The 18,830-nt window shown below is 42.1% G+C and overlaps 3 protein-coding genes across 6 annotated transcripts in view; 2 read left to right on the forward strand and 1 right to left on the reverse strand.

Moving 5' to 3' along the window:
* Positions 1-18,830, forward strand: part of rab5aa (RAB5A, member RAS oncogene family, a) — a 26,823-nt gene continuing 7,993 nt past the window's right edge. The window contains exons 1-6 of one of the 3 annotated variants that reach the window (XR_011585520.1): positions 1-150; positions 3,522-3,743; positions 4,092-4,243; positions 4,428-4,550; positions 4,764-4,857; positions 5,079-5,834. Coding sequence is in view for 2 of the 3 variants with exons in the window: in XM_070846450.1 (XP_070702551.1) it covers positions 3,578-3,743; positions 4,092-4,243; positions 4,428-4,550; positions 4,764-4,857; positions 5,079-5,194 (651 nt within the window). In the remaining variant the exon portion in view is untranslated. Of the gene's footprint in view, positions 151-3,521; positions 3,744-4,091; positions 4,244-4,427; positions 4,551-4,763; positions 4,858-5,078; positions 7,685-18,830 lie in introns of those variants that run through there. The other 2 variants (XM_070846450.1, XM_070846451.1) reach the window with 2 other exon arrangements.
* kat2b (K(lysine) acetyltransferase 2B) lies at positions 8,319-15,751 on the forward strand. Its single transcript, XM_070846859.1, has 18 exons — positions 8,319-8,606; positions 9,656-9,782; positions 9,905-10,050; positions 10,149-10,235; positions 10,323-10,504; positions 10,589-10,780; positions 10,982-11,085; positions 11,255-11,380; positions 11,895-12,028; positions 12,160-12,368; positions 12,462-12,588; positions 12,686-12,796; positions 13,022-13,165; positions 13,266-13,380; positions 13,489-13,519; positions 13,716-13,779; positions 13,928-14,012; positions 14,193-15,751. The coding sequence occupies exons 1-18, from the start codon at positions 8,406-8,408 to the stop codon at positions 14,384-14,386; spliced, it is 2,379 nt and encodes a 792-aa protein (XP_070702960.1). The 5' UTR covers positions 8,319-8,405; the 3' UTR covers positions 14,387-15,751.
* Positions 16,141-18,830, reverse strand: part of sgo1 (shugoshin 1) — a 4,001-nt gene continuing 1,311 nt past the window's right edge. For both annotated transcript variants that reach the window (XM_070846616.1, XM_070846617.1), the window contains 5 exons: positions 17,867-18,727; positions 17,643-17,762; positions 17,107-17,268; positions 16,688-16,874; positions 16,141-16,587 (listed from right to left, as the gene is read on the reverse strand). In XM_070846616.1, the coding sequence (XP_070702717.1) occupies positions 16,428-16,587; positions 16,688-16,874; positions 17,107-17,268; positions 17,643-17,762; positions 17,867-18,727 (1,490 nt within the window). In that variant the 3' untranslated portion in view covers positions 16,141-16,427. The remainder of the gene's footprint in view (positions 16,588-16,687; positions 16,875-17,106; positions 17,269-17,642; positions 17,763-17,866; positions 18,728-18,830) is intronic.

The raw sequence follows: 18,830 nt of genomic DNA on the forward strand, positions 1-18,830 counted from the left end.
GTTGCGAGAAGAAAGAAAGGAGGAGACGTGACGGGATTGTTGAAATTATTTTCTTGGCTCCCCAACACCACCTCAGCATAGTGTCCCGGGCTCCGTGTGTGACTACTACAGCGGTGGTATTTAAAGTTCAAAACGCCGTCTGGCTCTCAGGTAGCGTACTTGACATGAATCGACAACTTGTGGTTTCCAGCTGGCTGACTGGCTAACGCTAACGTTTGCTCAGTTGTCATCGGGTACCATCGTTAGCTAGCGCTGTCGCTAGCTGCCTCCAGCTAATGTCGGTGATGTTTGGTAGCTAAGGGAATGCAGAAATACAGGCCTTTGTCACGTCCAATTGAATCCAGTTGTTCTTCCTCTGTGTTGAAGTGGTGCCATTAGCAAACGGCTAGTAATGTCGGGTATAGCTAGCTGTGTGACAGCCTTACAGTTGACTTTGTAATGGCTAACAGCTAAATGGGTGGAATGCTAACAGTGCTAGCAAGCTAACGTTAGTGTTTGTTAATTGAGGGTTTGGCTACTCCCCATCAAATAGCATAACCCAACCACCACAACATTCAGTTTGAGGACGTTATCTAGCAATACTACAACTAGTCCGTTAACCCCACTTGTGTTTATGTATCTGAACTAGTCGTTTTTATGTGCTTTTCTTAAAGTGTTTGGGAGGCAAACGTAACGTAACTGGACAAGTTAGCAAGTAAGCTAACTAGCTAAACAAAATAATTTGGAAAATGGCGTCCCCCTCTAAAACCAAAACAGATATATGACTACAGCTTAAACGAGCTAGTGTGTTTACAGCCAGCTAACGACAGTCACATCCAAATATTTTGTGAGTATTGCTGTGCGCAGCGTTTGTTGACAGTCCCTGTCATGACTGAGAAAACGCAGTTACTGTTTTTATGGCAGCAGTGTCTCATGCGTGTTTGTTTTCTTCATGCTTGCCTGCGCATAAAAGATTTGTCACGTTTTCTTGGCTCATATATTGGATAAATGTCTGATCTAACAACTTCACCTCACTAATCACTTTCCTGGGTTTTGTGTCCCAGAGTTTTTTATTCAAAAGAACAGTATCCTTTTCCATTCCCTGAAATGTTTTACCTGAAATGTTTTCTATTTTTGTAAGCTTTATCTGTCATTTGGTATCATGACTTCAGTCAAGGTGTTACACATACTTGATCTCTTATTATATTGCAGAAATTTGTTCAGTTCTATTTCTACGCTTGTGAAACTAAAGCTGTGTACAGATTGGGCCCTTCATGTGAGAAAGAATTCAAGAAGTTTTGCATAATCTATTATGTACTGATGGCTGTCATAAATTTGCCAGCCAGGAAGCCAGCACATGACAGACTGACAAAACACCACATAGGTGACCTGTCTTTGCACGTAGGTGACCTGTTTTTGCACGTAAATATAGATATGACTATATCTTGGTAATAGTATATACAACATAACAAGCACCTGTTCACTGTAATCCAATTTTGTGGATTTGGTTTGGAGTTTGGTGTCTGTGTAGAATCGCATCATGTACATTTTGCATTATTGTACATGGCAGTACAGCATCATCATAAGCCGTGGCTTCAAAGGTCACGATAGAGACCATCAAAATATCTCAGAAAACAATATTATCAGAATGTGACTAAGATGCTTTATAAAAGTAGCTTTTTTTCTGCAGATCTATTTTACTTTATTGCGTTTCAGAAAACATCTGACAATGATAGGGCATCTGCATTATTGTCAGTAAGCATAATATCTGTCTGTAGATAAGTCATTTTTGTTGTCAGGATAAGCTTCCACAAATCATGCTCAGGAGAAATTCTCCCTGCAAAATTGGACATAGTGCAATTTTCTCCTGACAACAGCCATCTGTTGTATACAAATTAGTCAGCAGTTCAGTCCTAAATAAGTTACTAAGATATGCATGAATGCATGGCATTTATTTCTACAGAGGCTCTTGCCGTCATAACATGGTCAAGTAATGTGGGTGAGTGAAACTCTTCTGTGAAGCTCTTGAAAACTGTGTTGTGTTTCTTGACCAGGCCTCTTTTGCTTGCTGTGACTGTATGTGGTTGTGGTGAGCTATCTTTGCCTCTGTCATGATGTCATTCAAATAAGCACTCTATACAAATAAATAATTATGTCAATTTATTGTTTCATAACTTAAAGATGGCAAGATAGTTATTGTGTACATTGTACGTATATTTGTGTTCATATTTTAATGTATTAATTTCAAAGCAGTTTAATGTATTAATTTCAGTGCATACTTTGAATGAAATTCAGAACTACACAGATTGTCTCATGTAGCAGTAGCAAATGAAACTAAAAGCAGTGGTGTTGTGGAAGCTCTGTAGACGCCTGTTGGCTATTTGAAATGGCCTCTGCAAAACTTGAGAAGTGACAGAAAGAAGTGTGATTATACTGGGTTAGAGTCTAAATTTTACATGTGAAAACATGGTCGTAAAATTCCTCACTTTCAATGCACTGGGTCTGTTTTGAGTTGACTGGCATTGTCAGTCAGGACAGGCAGGACGAGACCATCGATATTTATCATTAAGAGAATAGACAGCGGTCTGTGACTACAGTGAAGGTGCTGGCTAAATGTTTCTTATGAGACTCCACAATATAGATACATTAGAGGCTTGATCAATAATTACTGAACTAAACTAGAACAGTAAGGCAGAGCCTCCATATTAATAATTTCTTTAGTTTTACGTCTATTTTTCGGTCCAGCTCTAGTTTGTATGATTTGAAATTATTTTTTATTTTTGTTTTGTATCGCTTGTTGTTCACAGTTGTTTTTGACATTGGAGAGTTTTGTTAGATGATTTTATTCTACTTATCTACTCATTTGTCAAATTGAACGTGAAAAGTAATTGATTATTCTATTCTTGTTTAGTCTTATTAAACAACATCAGAAGAGGTGAGGTTTATGTTCACCTCCCCCAACATTCCTCATAATTCTAGAAATGCCCAATATCACATGTTCATAACGATAAGCCAGTAAAAAGGTCACAGCTCAGACTTATGTTTTGCATAGTTAGAGTGACAAAGTCTGCACCCTGTTCACTTACATGGAAGTAGATCAATCTTGCTACTTTTTTTTTCCAGAGTTAAAAGGTTATTTTTTCCATTTTACACACCATGATCTTTTGGCATATCCAGTCCTATATCTCTTAGTATATTATAATAAATATATTTAAATGTCAATATTACCCATTAGTTAAAACCACCAAACTGCCCATTCAAAATGTTTGTTGTAAGTAGGTTTTATTTATTTCCACCTTCTGCACATAGTAGTGCTGTAATTATGTGTGTCAAATCAGAAGCTAAGTACTATGTTCTATTTAAAGTCCCACATCATGTCAAAACAAAGAAAAAAAGCGGCTAATTTGAGTAACTGTTGACAGCTCTAAAACTAAATGTCTGCTGTAGACAGTGTGGCTGTTAATATATAAGTGTCAAACAAAAAGACATCAGAGTGTGCCTTTGATAGTCAGTAAACCTATTTCTTGTGTTGTTTCTTGCAGCAGAAGTCCTGATAGTGAGTAGCGGCACACAGGACACCGGCGGATCTGAGTAGGTCATGGCCAATCGGGGAGGAGCTACGAGACCCAACGGGCCCAATGCGGGGAACAAGATCTGTCAGTTTAAGCTGGTGCTGTTGGGGGAGTCGGCTGTTGGGAAGTCCAGCTTAGTGCTCCGCTTCGTCAAGGGTCAGTTCCATGAATTCCAGGAGAGCACAATAGGAGGTGAGCTGCATATCAACACACCAGGCTCTAACTCATGAGCCGCCCGCTGAATGTAGATCAAACGGGTATATTTTTGTTTATATTTTGCCAGATTGTAAGTAAAAATAATTTGCAGAAGTTTACCGTTTTATTATGTAATCAGGCTCATTGCCTCATTTGTAAAGTGGAACTTAAATTGAGTAACAAAATCCTGAACTTTACAAGCATCTGTCTCTTTTGCACTTAAGCTGCAGAGTAGTTCTATAATGTGAGCAACAGCTTGACTTGTTTTCCGTATACAGCATTGTTTTGGTGCAGATATATATTATCTAATACTGACTCACCCCTCGCCTTATCTTTTGCTTTCAGCGGCCTTTCTCACCCAGACAGTGTGTCTAGATGACACAACAGTGAAGTTTGAAATCTGGGACACTGCAGGTCAGGAGCGTTACCACAGTTTGGCACCCATGTATTACAGAGGAGCACAGGCTGCCATCGTTGTCTACGACATCACAAATGAGGTACGTTCATTCACCCCTGACTACATTCATACAGATTTCCCAACATACTTTACTCCACATTCCCTCAAGATGCAGGCAGATTACTAAATTGTAGCTGAAGTGCAGCTGGTCGCTTATCTGAAAATGTCTGATGTCGAAAGGAGTTACTGATGACATCAAGGTATATTTTTTTTTCTACATGCAGGAGTCATTTGCGCGGGCAAAGAACTGGGTGAAGGAGCTGCAAAGACAAGCTAGCCCTAATATAGTCATCGCTCTGTCCGGCAACAAGGCTGACCTAGCCAACAAGAGAGCTGTCGACTTCCAGGTCAGTGTTATGTTTTGCTTTCTTGGGAATAATCATGTTCTACTTCTAAGAGGTATCTCTGTGGCTTTGTTTTTTGTGACTACATCCAGGACACACATTACAAGTGAACATTTCAGTCCTGATACCACACCTAATTGTCTTTTTTTTTGTCCATGAATGTGTGCATGTGTGAGAATATATTAAAACCTCATGGTGTTTACACTGTGTTCACAGGATGCCCAGTCCTACGCAGATGACAACAGCTTACTTTTCATGGAGACGTCAGCCAAGACATCTATGAATGTGAATGAGATATTTATGGCCATTGGTGGGTAATTCTTTGATTCCTGATTTTGCCATTGTATTGTGGCAATCCGAGCCAAACTGATAAATCCTACTAGAGTTTGTATAATTGCTTGTAGGTGTTAATTCTGATTAACCGAAGGCTGAGCTATTTAAGTTATTTCATTAGTAACTTCTGCACACAGAAAATTAAAAGTTCCAGTTTCTTTTATTGCTGTTTGGTTTGTTTTGTTTTTTCCCCTTCAGCAAAGAGATTGCCGAAGAGTGAGCCTCAGGCTGCAGGAGCCACTAGCGGGCGGAACCGGGGAGTGGACCTGACAGAAGCTGCCCAGCCAGCCAAGGCTCCATGCTGCAGTAACTAACGTGAAGAACGCCTTCACCCCAACCAATCTGTATAGCAGTAACTAATGCGGTCGATGCCCCCGAATGCCACTGCAGTTACTAATGCAATGTGTTGTACTTTCCAATTCTCTCATTTGCAAAACAAGAAAAGATGCCCCATGCCCACCCCCCCCTTCCCTTTCTTTTGCAGTAACAACATCAATGCCATTACGCTGATCTTTCCACGTGGCTCTGCCTCTTTTCCTCTATCATGGTTCTGCTGCTCCTGGTTAAGCCTGCTGACCATCCTTTCCTACTTTCTGCGTCCAGCTTGTTACATCTGTCAATTATTATTGATGGATTAATGATCACAGATATCAGAGACAGTGCACCCTGCCTCCCATCCTTCCTCCTTCCAACGTGCAGATGTGAGTTTTATTTAGAGAAAGTGGTCACTTCTCTTTTCTGGGATAGCTTAAGACTTTACTACTGCATTTCTAATACCAGTCTTGTTTTTGTTCTTTTTTTTGGATAAAAAAAGATGTTGAATATTGTTTACTTATTTTTTTTCAAAATTATGGATGCACATACTATACTTACATGGCCTAAAATAGAAAAACAGAAAACTGTGTTTTACCTTTTGTCTGAAGTAGCACAGAAAACTTTCTATCAAAGAGGAGTGTATTCTTGTGAATCTGAGAGAGAGAGAAGGCGGAGGGTAGAGAGAGAGCAAGAGAGGAACCCTAAGCTTCACGCCCCTCTCTTGTCACTGGGACCTTTTATGTTGAAACTTAAAAACATTTGTCAGCTGTAGTCCATTTAGACGATCTCTCTGTGTCCCTCTGCCTGCCCATGTTATCAATGTCCTTTCCACCCTTAAACCCAAAGTAGCACTAGTGTACATTTTCTTCTACCAACCTCGGGCTCTGCTCTGGGGCTTGCGTCTAGCTGTCCTTAGTGGCATTGTGCAATGTTTCACAGTATTTACTCTGTGATTTGAGTGTCAGCGCGGACCAATGCAGCACAGCGTAGCTCCCAGTTCCACCCAGCTTTCTCCACAACAAGTCACAGGAGGCTCTGAAGTACTCATAGGTGTCACCACCTCCCCATCTCTGAATTGTCCTTCCATAAATCTTGTGTAGCCCATCCATTTCTGGTTATACTAGGGTGTCTCAGTTTCTGTCTTTGGATGATTTGGTCGATGCCGATTACCTTTTCCATTGCGTTGATATTGCTGAACCACTGGTGGGTTTGCGCCTGGTAAGAAACGAAGGTGATGGTAGCGAGCTGGGAGTTGCAATATGTACGGCTGCTTCACGCTCACCTTTTGAATCGTAATTGTTTGTTATCGTCTCTTGATTAGGAAGTGCTTTAGACACAGCCTTGTGTCAGTGTGTACAAACTGGGCCTGGGCTGGCTGGCTGATGACAGATCTCATCCACAGATTCACTCACACGTGCCCATTTATGTGTGTGTCTCTGAACACACATTTGCACATGAACACATGTATCACATTGACTTCTTCCCTCTGAACCCCGTCAGACCTAAACATCAATGTACATAAGCACACTCACAGTCTGTTACAGCTTTCCTTCACCTATGTTGAGCACGCATTTCTTTTTTCCCCCCTCACTTTACATTGTTACATACAGCGAGAGCACACACGCACACACGCACACACGCACACACGCACACACACACACACACACACACACACACCTGGTTAATAATTCTTTTTACAGGTCTGTCTTACTCATGCCTTGCACTAATGATGCTCATGAATATATCTTGTCATAATTACAGCCAGTGTGATATAAATATAAATATATATATAAATATAAATATATAAATAATATACTGTAAATAGGGTGTTGCAGTGTAGTGTACCTTTTTTTTTTTTTTTTTTTTGATTTACCAGTGACAGACTAATGCTTGCTAGGGAGTTGTCTAGATAATCATAAAAATAACTGTACAGTTAGCAGAAAACAACAGCTACAATCTGGGTTTGGAGTTTTGTTGCTGTTCCTTTTTTCACACAAATGGTTAAATTATAATCAGTGGTGGTCTTTATAAATGTATGTAGTGTTATTAACAAAAAAGATATTGCATTTATTTAGTTGTCTGTCTTGTACCTTTTTCTCAAAAGAAAAAAAAAGAATGTCCAAACATCTTGGTTTCAAATTTTTTGCATAATCTCTTTCTTGCATTTCACTAATTCTTATTAGTGGTATCAGGTTACGATGCCTTGTCCAGTACTCCTTCCCGAAAGTAGACCTGAACTTCCAGAGGAGTCAGATACAACACAAAACAGTTTGATTAACCAACAGATCTGCCCCTCCATAACATCTCAGTAACCTTGTGAAGATATTGTAGGAACAGTGTAACAACTATCAGCTGGCACAATGGTGATTCATGAATAAATGAATTAACACATAATAAGGATGTAAATTGTATGTTTTTTGCCGTGAACACTTAAAATGCAAGCATTTTACAGTACTGTTATGTAATGACCAAATAAATACTGAAATAAATTTGATCATTTATTGTAATCAAGCTGTGTGTGTGTGTGTGTGTGTGTGTGTGTGTGTGTGTGTGTGTGTGTGTGTGTGTGTGTGTGTGTGTGCGCGCGCGCGCGCGTGTGCGTGCGTGTGTGGACTTGGTGGCATTTTCTCAAGGATTTCCCACAGATAGTTTTTCATCTCGGCAGCTCTTCCACCCCTACCTGCAATTTGACATTTCATTAACAAAAGATTTTTCTTTAACCATTTCTGACTTTTTACCTGACAACTTTTTCATAATGTCCAAATTTGATGAGATGATTTTTTTCCAAAAAATTTTTTTTTCTATGAACAAAAACTGTATTTCTATATTTTTAATGTTAAAGTGAGTCATAATTTTAATGTAGTCTGTAAAATGTTGGTTATTGGTATTAATTCCACTAATGTTGTATGTTGCATGGAGTTACCATGATCCACCAGTCAGAGGAAGCTCCGCATAACAACCCACATTTTTTCCATTACATTTGACCTTGAAATTTTGCTACAAATGGTTGCATTTTGTGACCTCTCCTCTCTGAATTGTACTGGATTTGGCCTATCCCATTCGAGTCCCCTAGCGGAGGAAAATGGGCCTACAGTGAGAAATTGAAAATAAGGATGAGCGCCATGTCTGATCCTCCGCTTGTGGAATAGAGCGGACGGCAGAGCGAATATTTCCCGGGCCCGGGGGTCCCGTCGGGGTTCGGTGCGAATCATGGCCGACAGCGCTGGGATTCAGCAAGGTTCGCCGGCCATCGGGGCCGCGGGCTTGGTTCCGGCCGCTCCTGGAGCCGGGGGGACGGAGGGCTCCGGCGCCGCTGTAGGATCCGCACGTATCGCCGTGAAGAAGGCGCAACTCCGCTCCTCACCTCGGCCAAAGAAACTGGAAAAACTCGGAGTGTATTCATCCTGCAAAGTACGCTACATTTGCAGATAGCGGATTTTTTAAAAATAGAGCGGGTTTGAGCTCTTATGCTTTATAGATGCTATCTCTCTATCTGGTTGCAATAGTTTACAAAATGCAAGCGCAGCAAAGGAAGCCATTGCCGCACTTCATTTTTTTTTTCCATTTTGCATGCACGAAGCAATAATTGAAAAGGCGAGATCAATAATGTAATTAATCAGAGCGTTATTTTTACTGCGGGACTTTTTTTTTAGCGCAGGCCTTCCAGCTGCAAGCTGTTTGCACAATGTTACTATGTTTCTGTCTAGGTGGGGGGTTGGTGAACGTAAACATTGGCTTGGCGCTGGTACTTGGGGAGCAGCAGGCTGTGTGCACGGGGGCTGCATCCCAGTGTGTGTGTGCGTGTTCGTGCGCGGAGAAACGGTTTCCACAGGAAATGTTACGGTGTCCCCGCGCCGTCAGTGAGCGCTCGGTGATACACAGAGAGGATTTTATTGGGTTTATGCAGTGTATCATCCGCAGAGAGGGACGAGGTCTTTGTTTTGACAGGGTGACAGCTGCTGGGGGGGGCGGAGTTTGTTGTTGTTCCACGGCGCATGCTCAGTGCGGCTGCTCCAGCTGACGGTGACAGGCCTCCTCCTCACCCATAGCGTCTCCATTAAGAGTCAAGTTTTAAAATGTGTGTATGCTGTTAGGGCGCATTTACTTTAAAATAAAATAATGTATCACCTCTAAAATTTGCCTAAAAAAAGTGCCTCTTGTACCTTTGGCTTTTTAGGCACTGATGTGATTAAAAAGCAGACAAACTATGCCAGTGACTGACAAAAGTAACTTGTCAGACATGAAGCACTACAACCAAGTTAACAAACAACACGTGATTTTATTTCAGAACACAGTAAAAGATTTATTATATAGCCTGCAGCAGTTTATTGCTATCCACTAAAACAGCTGAGTATGAATCTATCTTGCACAAATTTAAAAGGTGGTTTATTTGATATAAAGTGGATTTACTCTCATCTTTAATCCTGCTTGTACTCATTTAAAGATGTGTTTTGTCATAGGCTGAGGGAGCCTGTAAGTGCAATGGCTGGAAAAGTCAGAACCCCCCTCCTACACCACCACGGACTGACCAGCAGTCCAGCGCGGTCAACCTGCAGGAGCCCTGCCGGAGCTGCTCTCACACTTTGGGTATGTCAGCAAGTCTAGGGAAGAGGCTATGGGGAACAAGTGGTATCACTGCTGTAAATGACTTTTATAATAACGGCAGGAGATCACCTGCTGTGTCACAACGTTTATTCTTTCCTTCCTAGGTGATCATGTGACCCATCTAGAAAACGTGTCCGAGGAGGAAATGAACAGGCTTCTAGGTATTGTCCTGGATGTGGAGTATCTCTACACATGTGTTCACAAAGAGGAGGATGCAGATACGAAACAGGTCTACTTTTCCCTCTTCAAAGTAAGCCCCTTCTTTTACCATTAATAAGTGCAAACACTGGATTTTATAACCAGGCATCGTGTATAAGTACACAAACCGCTTTTCTGCTTCTTTGTCAGCTGTTGAGGAAATCCATCCTACAGATGGGTAAGCCGATGTTGGAAGCACAGGAGAGTCCTCCATTTGAAAAACCTAGCATCGAGCAGGTAATCACATGTCTGCATGTGCGTCAAAAGCAACTCTACGCAGCACAAACGAGTGTTTTAGTGTGCCCATTTATCTTTGCCAAATAGGGGGTGAACAATTTTGTCCAGTACAAATTCAGCCACCTTCCATCTAAGGAACGTCAAACCATTATGGAGCTGGCCAAGATGTTTCTCAACCAGATCAACTACTGGCAGCTGGAGACGCCCTCCCAGAGACGGCAGAGGGTTCCCAATGATGACGCAGCGGGATACAAAGCCAACTACACCAGGTAGCAGCACTGCAAGACGTCCTGTGAACATGCATCAGCCCTGTTTCCAGTCGGTGTTCAAACTAAGTCGTCTCTGTGCTGTAGGTGGCTCTGCTACTGCAACGTGCCTCAGTTCTGCGACAGTCTACCCCGGTACGAGACCACTCAGATCTTCGGCCGGACGCTATTGCGTTCGGTGTTCACTGTGATGAGGAAACAACTGCTGGAGCAGGCCAGACAAGAAAAGGACAAGCTGCCGCCTGAGAAACGCACACTAATTCTCACACACTTTCCCAAGTGAGAAAAGCAAACACACAGAGACTCTGAGATTACACCACAAACAACATGAAATTGGCCACGCCACAGAGACTAATGCACTATACATGCATACACAATCCCAGTATCATACCACACAGAAGCCACATATGCATGCTTGACAAGTTTTTTTTTTTTTTTTACTATTGTACAGTTGTGGTTGTTTTGTTTTCCTTGGCTCAGGTTCTTGTCTATGCTTGAGGAGGAGGTGTACAGCCATAGTTCTCCGATCTGGAGCCAAGACTTCTTGGCAGGAGCATCAGGAGGGCAGATTCCTATTCACACAGGTAACACACACCCTTACAGACACACCCTTCAGAATGATTCACAATTTATTTACCTTTTTAAACAGACTAAGAAACGACACTTATGACTCATGACTATGTCAGTCATCACTGAGGTGATAGAACAAAAATATGTTGTTACAGTGTTAATGTCTTTTCTACTGCTCTGTAGTCATCAGTGCGCCCCCTGTGGCCAGACCATTGTACTACAGCACCAGTCCTGTGTCAGTCGACCCATCCACCTGCGGAAGTGTCAGTCCTGCAAGGAAAACAGCTTCTGTACTGGAACCAAACCCAGGTATCACAGTCAATAACTCATACAGTTCTATGAGTAATAAGTCATAAAGTTACAATTACTCCATGTTATTACATAACATCTCACATATGACAGACAACAATTAGGTAGCCACATGTTGTCTATTTAAACAGTGTTGATGTGGCATTTGCGCCTGACCCTTAGTCGCTAATGTAGAATCATTCAAGTCTATCTGTTGCCTCAAAGAAATCTTGTTTTGAGGGGGAATGTCCAAAAAACTACAACTAACCCGTTTCCTAAAATACTTGAATTTTGGCCTTAAAGCTCTATCAAGAAACAGAAGTGAAACACACCTCAGAACTGCTCCAAACAAACTGAAAGTAAGTCAGTTTCGTCAACAAGCGTAGGCAACAATTGGAGATGAGCCCAGAGTAAGCTGACCTTAAATGCTGGATCATGTCTTGTTTGGATTTAGATACACTGATCAGCTGGTGAGAGAGTGTAAAAGAGACATGTAATGAGGATGAGTGTCGTCCTCTCTGTCTGTGCATCACAGTTGGAGAAAAGCGCAAACCCTCAGAGCCTCTCCCCCATGAGGAGAATAAGAGACCCAGGGTGGTGGGTGACATCCCCATGGACCTCATCAATGAAGTCATGGCAACCATCACTGACCCTGCTGCCATTCCAGAGGTACCTAGTTATTCTTTTTCCTTTTGTTTTTGGATCCCCATTAGTGTGAAGAGAAATAAATGTACATAGGAAAAGGCAGGTTGCAGAAATCACATAAACTGGGTACAGAAAACTTTTGTCTTCCTGTGCAGACCAGCCTGCTGTCAGCTCACTCTGCACGTGATGAAGCCGCCCGTCTAGAGGAGCGCAGGGGGGTGATTGAATTCCACGTGATCGGTAACTCCCTAAACCAGAAGCCCAATAAGAGGATCTTGATGTGGCTCGTCGGCCTCCAGAATGTCTTCTCTCACCAGCTGCCCCGCATGCCCAAGGAGTACATCACACGGCTGGTCTTTGATCCGTGAGTGTAACTGCACCTTACCGTTACCCGTCACGTTCACAGATGTAGTGGAGGTTCACTCTGACGACACATTCGTCTTTCGCTTTCTGACAGGAAGCATAAGACGCTGTCACTGATCAAAGATGGCCGTGTGATTGGAGGAATCTGCTTTCGGATGTTTCCGTCGCAGGGCTTCACGGAGATCGTCTTTTGTGCTGTTACCTCCAACGAACAGGTCAAGGTGAGATGACTTCTGTTTCTCCGCTTGGGTGCGTTCACGCTGTCTGATTGGTCAGTTTTGACCATTTTCTTCTTTTTTTTTTTTTTTGTGGTTGTAGGGTTATGGGACCCATTTAATGAACCACCTGAAGGAATATCACATAAAGCATGAAATCCTCAACTTCCTCACTTATGCTGATGAGTACGCCATTGGTTACTTCAAGAAACAGGTAAAATGTCCATCAAAATGCATGATGCATTCTTGTAACATCATGGCTACTTCAGTCATATGATACAAATGTCTTCAAAACAAGTAGAACTACTACTACTGGTCTTTTTACTTGTTTTTTTTATCTTTACATATTCTTGTAGGTGTCATAATGTAAGATGTATTTTAGAGGTTGTTTGGCCCTGCACATACAGCAACAAGTAAACAGAACTCTCCTCCCTCTCAGGGTTTCTCAAAGGACATCAAGGTGCCCAAGGCCAAATATGTGGGCTACATCAAGGACTACGAGGGAGCCACACTCATGGGCTGCGAGCTCAACCCCAGCATTCCCTACACTGAGTTTTCTGTTATTATCAAGAAGCAGAAGGAGGTGTGTGTCCTTGCACTTGAATCAAATATTTCATACATGATTGCTTCCTTTTCTGTTCAGTATTTTTTTTAATCCATCTCTTTTAATTTGCCTCCCTCAGATCATCAAGAAGCTGATCGAGAGGAAGCAGGCTCAGATCAGAAAGGTCTATCCGGGGCTTTCCTGTTTTAAGGAAGGGGTTCGGCAGATTCCCATTGAGAGCATTCCCGGCATACGTACGTCACTTACACTATCGTCTTCCTGTATCTCAAATGTATATTTAACATTTAGGGATGTCTTTGGTATGACGTATGACAGTGACTTTAGCTTTTTTACATCAACAGGTGAAACTGGGTGGAAGCCTGTGGGCAAAGGGTAAGTGTGACTCTACTGCTAACATATATTCACTGTTGTGGCAAGAAGCAGGACTTCAAGAAAGAGTGACATTGAATACAAACTTGATACACTTGCATGAACTGGATGGGAAAATCTCCCATATAAATGTCTTTATATAACATACCTTGGACCTCAACACAGCGTTTTCTGTGTTCTGTTATTTATTATGCTTTAGGAAGGAGCTGAAGGACCCAGATCAGCTGTACAGCACCCTGAAGACCATCCTCCAACACGTGAAGGTGAGGGACAGACACACACGCTTAATGCACATGCACACACTTACACATGCTGACAACCTGTAACACACACACACACACACACACACACACACACACACACACACACACACACACACAGTTTTCTAACCAGCCTGGTCTCATGTCTTAGAGTCACCAGAACGCCTGGCCTTTCATGGAGCCAGTGAAGAAAACAGAGGCACCTGGGTACTACCAAGTCATTCGCTTCCCCATGGGTATGTGTACAATATACAGAACCCCAGTTATTTGATCGGAGAGTATTTAAAGTGGAACACACTTGCCAATATGCAGACCTAATAATTTAGAATGAATGATTAAAAACTACTCTGAAAAGTGAAGCGACATTGCAGACAAGGTTCAAGGAAGTTATAGAATTCACTTTTTTCCCCTCACAGACCTTAAGACGATGAGTGAGCGTCTGAAGAGCAGGTACTACACGACCCGGAAGTTGTTCATGGCTGACATGCAGCGCATCTTCACCAACTGTCGCGAATACAACCCTCCAGAGAGCGAGTACTACAAGTGCGCCAACTTACTGGAGAAATTCTTCTACACCAAGATCAAAGAAGCAGGCCTCATCGAGAAGTAGATGAGAGGACGAAGTTTCTCCTTACCTGAACAAAGGATAAGACAGTCCTCCGACCATAAATGGTTGATGTCAGGTCATGGGTGATAGCGACATGCACGGGGAAGTTAAGAATAGGACTACTGATTGTGGAGTGGAAAGGTCTCTGAAACACATATCTTGATGTAAAAGGTGGGAATGGGTCTCGGATAAGCGCTCAGTTAATGTTTGATGCATGCTGGCCCCAGATCCTGAATCAGTAGCTTAGACTGACATTTACACTGGCAGGCAGGCCGCAAGGGAAGGCCTCATCGAAGGCCAACGCGATTGTTGCTGACATCAGGCGAAAGAATCGTTGTTTCTTCATATTTCATCACATCTCCCAGAGTCCCATGGAAAAACAGGACATTGGAAGGTGTAACAGTGATACATATTTAACAGGGCAGAGAGCTTCCGTTCTTATTTTTGTGTTAGGTGTTGAAGGGCAACACGGAATGACAGCTGATTGGAGATTCACCGCACACCTTACTTTGTCTCTCTGCATCCCTTTCCTCCTTTCCCTTCATATTTTCATCCCCTGCCTTTTTGATTGTCTGACTCATCCTCTCAGTTGACTCAGGTAGAGTTGTCATGAGCAGTGCCCACATCTACAGTGTATCGATTAAGTCATTAAGACAAGTGTTACATATGAGGAATGTGACTGAGAGTTCAAGTCTTCTTGTCAGTTTAACTCTTCTTGTCCCTGAGTGTGCACGCACGGCGTTAATGAGGTCAAAGTTTGTCTGTGATGAGTTCATCCTGCCAAAAGAGGAAAGCGTACTTTAAATTTGTACAGATTTGAATTATTTTAAAGCACTTATACCCACTGTATATTTTAAATGTGTATATAACATATATTTTCTGTTCTGTTTCAGAACTTTAAAAAAAAAAAGTCATCTTGTTTTTTTCCAACAAGCCGCGTAGGGCAGATTGACTATCAAAATGCACTTTTATTTTTCCAAGTATTAGTTAACATTAATAAGAGCATCTTCTTTTGTTTTACATAAAAATCACCGTTGTTGACTAAGGACTAATTCAATTATCTAGAGTTTATTCTTATTTATGTGCTGTAATTTAAAACAATTATGCTAAAGACAAGGTCTTAATTTATTCTTTCTTATTTTTGTCCTGCAGATGGAGATTGATAACTTTATACTTTGGAGATAAATGGAAAGATTGTGCAATACTATGTAGTTTGCTGTTTTGTAAAAAGGTGTTTGTACTTTTCAAACTTTAGAGGAAAAATACATTTTGTAATGTCTGGAAAAATTATTTCATGCTTTGTACAATTGGTTTTAATGACATAGTATTAGCCTATTTTATAGACTGAATAAAACCAAGTGAGGCTAATTTAGTGTCTGTGGTCTCTCTACTCATGGAAGATTTTCCTGCTCTTCACTTTGTGTCTTAAGGAACTATTCAGGTCCGACAAAAGAAAACTGCTTCACCACTAAAGTATTTAAAATCATGGTACAGCATTGTACAATGTTTCATTTGCATTGGCCAATGTTCATTTCAATTAGCCATTAACACTGATGTGGCACAAACTGAGTCAGATACTCTGAATAACCCCCCTCCAAACAAGCTCATCATATTCATTAATTCTATTTCATTGCCATTCTACCTTTCATTACTATAAACCTTTATAAAATCATAGAGCAAATAGTTTGTCACATGCGTTTAAGGAAAAAGTTACAAACTGAAATTTATTAATGACAATATGTGCTCATAATAACAATATACAGATGATGACATATAGAATTTGGAAAATCTTCAGAAAATAGCCGTTACTACATTTACCTAGAGATAATGAGAAATGGAGGAAAGAAACACTAAAGCTCTGCAAAATAAACAATTAGCAATGTCACAAAAGTAACATCTGAAACTGATCACAGTTGTTCTTAGTGACAAAGAAACACAACCTTAAGAGTTGAAAACAAAACTTGTCAAAACTAAGAAATCACATTAAAACTGGCAATGCCAGCCAGGAGTCAGACTTCAAAGAGCTCAAACAAGTTAGCTGCTTTTAGCGACATCCAACAAATGACTCATTGTATTTCTCAAATGGCTGCTGGTTGCTCGTGGATTTCCTTGATGTTTGCACTGACTTTCTGCCAGACTTCTGCTTGAAAATAGGAGAGCGGAGGAACTGCAAGTCTGTGAACTTGTCTCCACGCCGGAGTTTCCTGTCAAGATGAAAATTTGATTGTTGAGCATTCATACAGCGAAAAAATAACGACATATTTGAAATCATTTACAAGGAGAGCAGCATCCATGTGAACTTACGCATTCAGCGTGGGTTCCTTGTAGTCCACCGCCATGGTGCAGCGCCGCTTGCGGGCAGGAACAGGGGTGGAGCACCGGGCATCAGAGGGGCGTGAGCCGCCACAGGAGAACTTGCGATAGGCTGCAGGGGACAGATTGGTCACATCAAACAGACTCATGCCCCGCCCCGCTGTCCTTACACCAAGCCCTGTAGAAAGGTGAAGGAAGACGTGATCCAAAGGCAGGAAGTGAGCAACAGAAGTTGTGTGTATTCATGTGCATACACCAGTGAGCAGAGAGTGCAACAGCGCCAAGAACGCTTAGAGAAGTGACAATACAATGAAAATGTGATCCCAAGTGCTCACTGATGTCGTGATGAACGTTCTTGTCAGATTGTGAGAATTTATTTCGACAGGCAGTTTCGTGACAAATAAACATACGCCTCTTGCATGTCCTGATCCTCTGGGGTGTTTGGTGAGGTGGAGCTTCACAGGAGGAATCTCCAAAATTGGACAGGACGTTGTCTATTCTCATCATCTCAGCCTCAACCAGAGGGCTGACAGGAGGCAAACGATCCTTCTCAATAACCTCTCTGCATTGCTCTGGAAAACCAGGACAAAACACGCACGTAACCATCTTTAATTCACCACATTTTGGCTTTGAGAAATCCAGAAAATACTCAATTTGCTCGAAATGAACCAAAACAATCTTACCAAAACAATAGCATTTATCCAGTGTTCTAGGAAGGATACTACAATATGTACAAAGTTTTATAAGAGCAGTGCACCCAGTCGTGAATAAAGGGAAATGTGTTGCTCGTTATGAAGCTTCTTATTACTACTGCGTAAATACTCAGACGTGATGCAGATACACTATGAATGTGTATCAGCACCATGTTTTCTTCAGTCCTCCTGTGGCACTGAGCACTATAACACTGTTATTAGAAACCACAAAGTCAGCACGAACATTTACTCACCTTGGTGATTTTCCTGTCCCAAACTCGCTGTGTCAGGGCTGTTAGAGAAGCTGGAATTGGGGGATTGATGGAGATGAGCTTCTTCCTTTTCAGGCTCTACATTTTCCTCATCTCTAAAGACTACAAAAAGCAGTACGTGTTTTAATAGAACTCTAATAAAGAGACAAACCACAAATGAAACATGAAGTTGTAGTTAGATAAGACCAGTTAATCTAAAAGCTCACCAGAGATCTCCTCTTTTAAAGGGATGTTTTCTTTCCACCTGACGACTTTAGAGGGCCGGCCTCGAGTGGTGATCACTTTGGACATGTCAGGGGAAGCCCGTCTACGTCTGGTCTTCTGAGGAACATAAAGACTGTCCTCTGATTCAGAAGATGGTGATGATGAGTTGGATTCATTCTGCTTAGAAACCACAGGTGAGGCTTTAGTTTGGGTTTGTCCTCTTTGTAGTGTCTCCTCGCTGTTGGGAGTGGCCTGCTGATTGTCCTCTGCCTTGGCCCTAAACGGTGTGACGTGAACCGCACCTTCACAGTCAAAGTCAAACGTGTCATTAAATCCCAGTGATGTGTTGAGCTTATTCGACTGTGGTGGAGGTGCTGTTTTGGCCCGTGTGGCTGACCGGTCCCGACTTTTGGAGCGGGCTCTGGGTTTGGGATTTTCCCATGGTTTCTTTAATGGGGCGCGCTCTGCTTTGCGGCCTCTCTCTGGCTTCCGTGTGGCTGGTTCCGGTTTGGTGCGGGGCTGCTGCTGGGCTTGTTTCCTGCTGGGCCGCTGTTGGTTGTTCTTTTTGGGTGGGACAGATTCAGGAGTAGAGTGCTGACACTCCTCTGTGTCAACTAGGTCTGCTAAATCTGGTTCTGCGGCTTGCTGTGGCAGATTTGGACTTCTATCATCACTGAGAATAGGACTTGCTATTAAAGCACCCAAGCCTGCAACAGGATCCCCCTCACTCAACAACCTCTTTTCTTGGACACGCTCAGACCTCCTCCTGCTGCTTCTATCCACATGGCGACGCCTCACACCCACTGTAGATGGCAAGGTCACCTGCTTGCCACATTCAGAGGGATTTGCAGAAGGCTGAGGGTCTATAAGGTAAAAGACAAAAACAACATTATTGTTACACCAGTTTAGTTTTTAGGATATGTGTAATAGTTTCTATTAAAACAGTGAGACCATTACACATTACTC

The sequence above is a fragment of the Pempheris klunzingeri genome, chromosome 16 (genome assembly GCF_042242105.1).
Source record: "Pempheris klunzingeri isolate RE-2024b chromosome 16, fPemKlu1.hap1, whole genome shotgun sequence".
Taxonomy (NCBI): Eukaryota; Metazoa; Chordata; class Actinopteri; order Acropomatiformes; family Pempheridae; genus Pempheris; species Pempheris klunzingeri.

Coding starts and splice junctions, on each gene's coding strand:
- kat2b (XM_070846859.1), top strand. CDS start 8,406: ATGGCCGACAGCGCTGGGATTCAGCAAGGTTCGCCGGCCATCGGGGCC. Junction 12,797..13,021: donor TTGGTTACTTCAAGAAACAG/GTAAAATGTCCA, acceptor CCTCCCTCTCAG/GGTTTCTCAAAGGACATCAA. Junction 13,166..13,265: donor TTATCAAGAAGCAGAAGGAG/GTGTGTGTCCTT, acceptor TGCCTCCCTCAG/ATCATCAAGAAGCTGATCGA.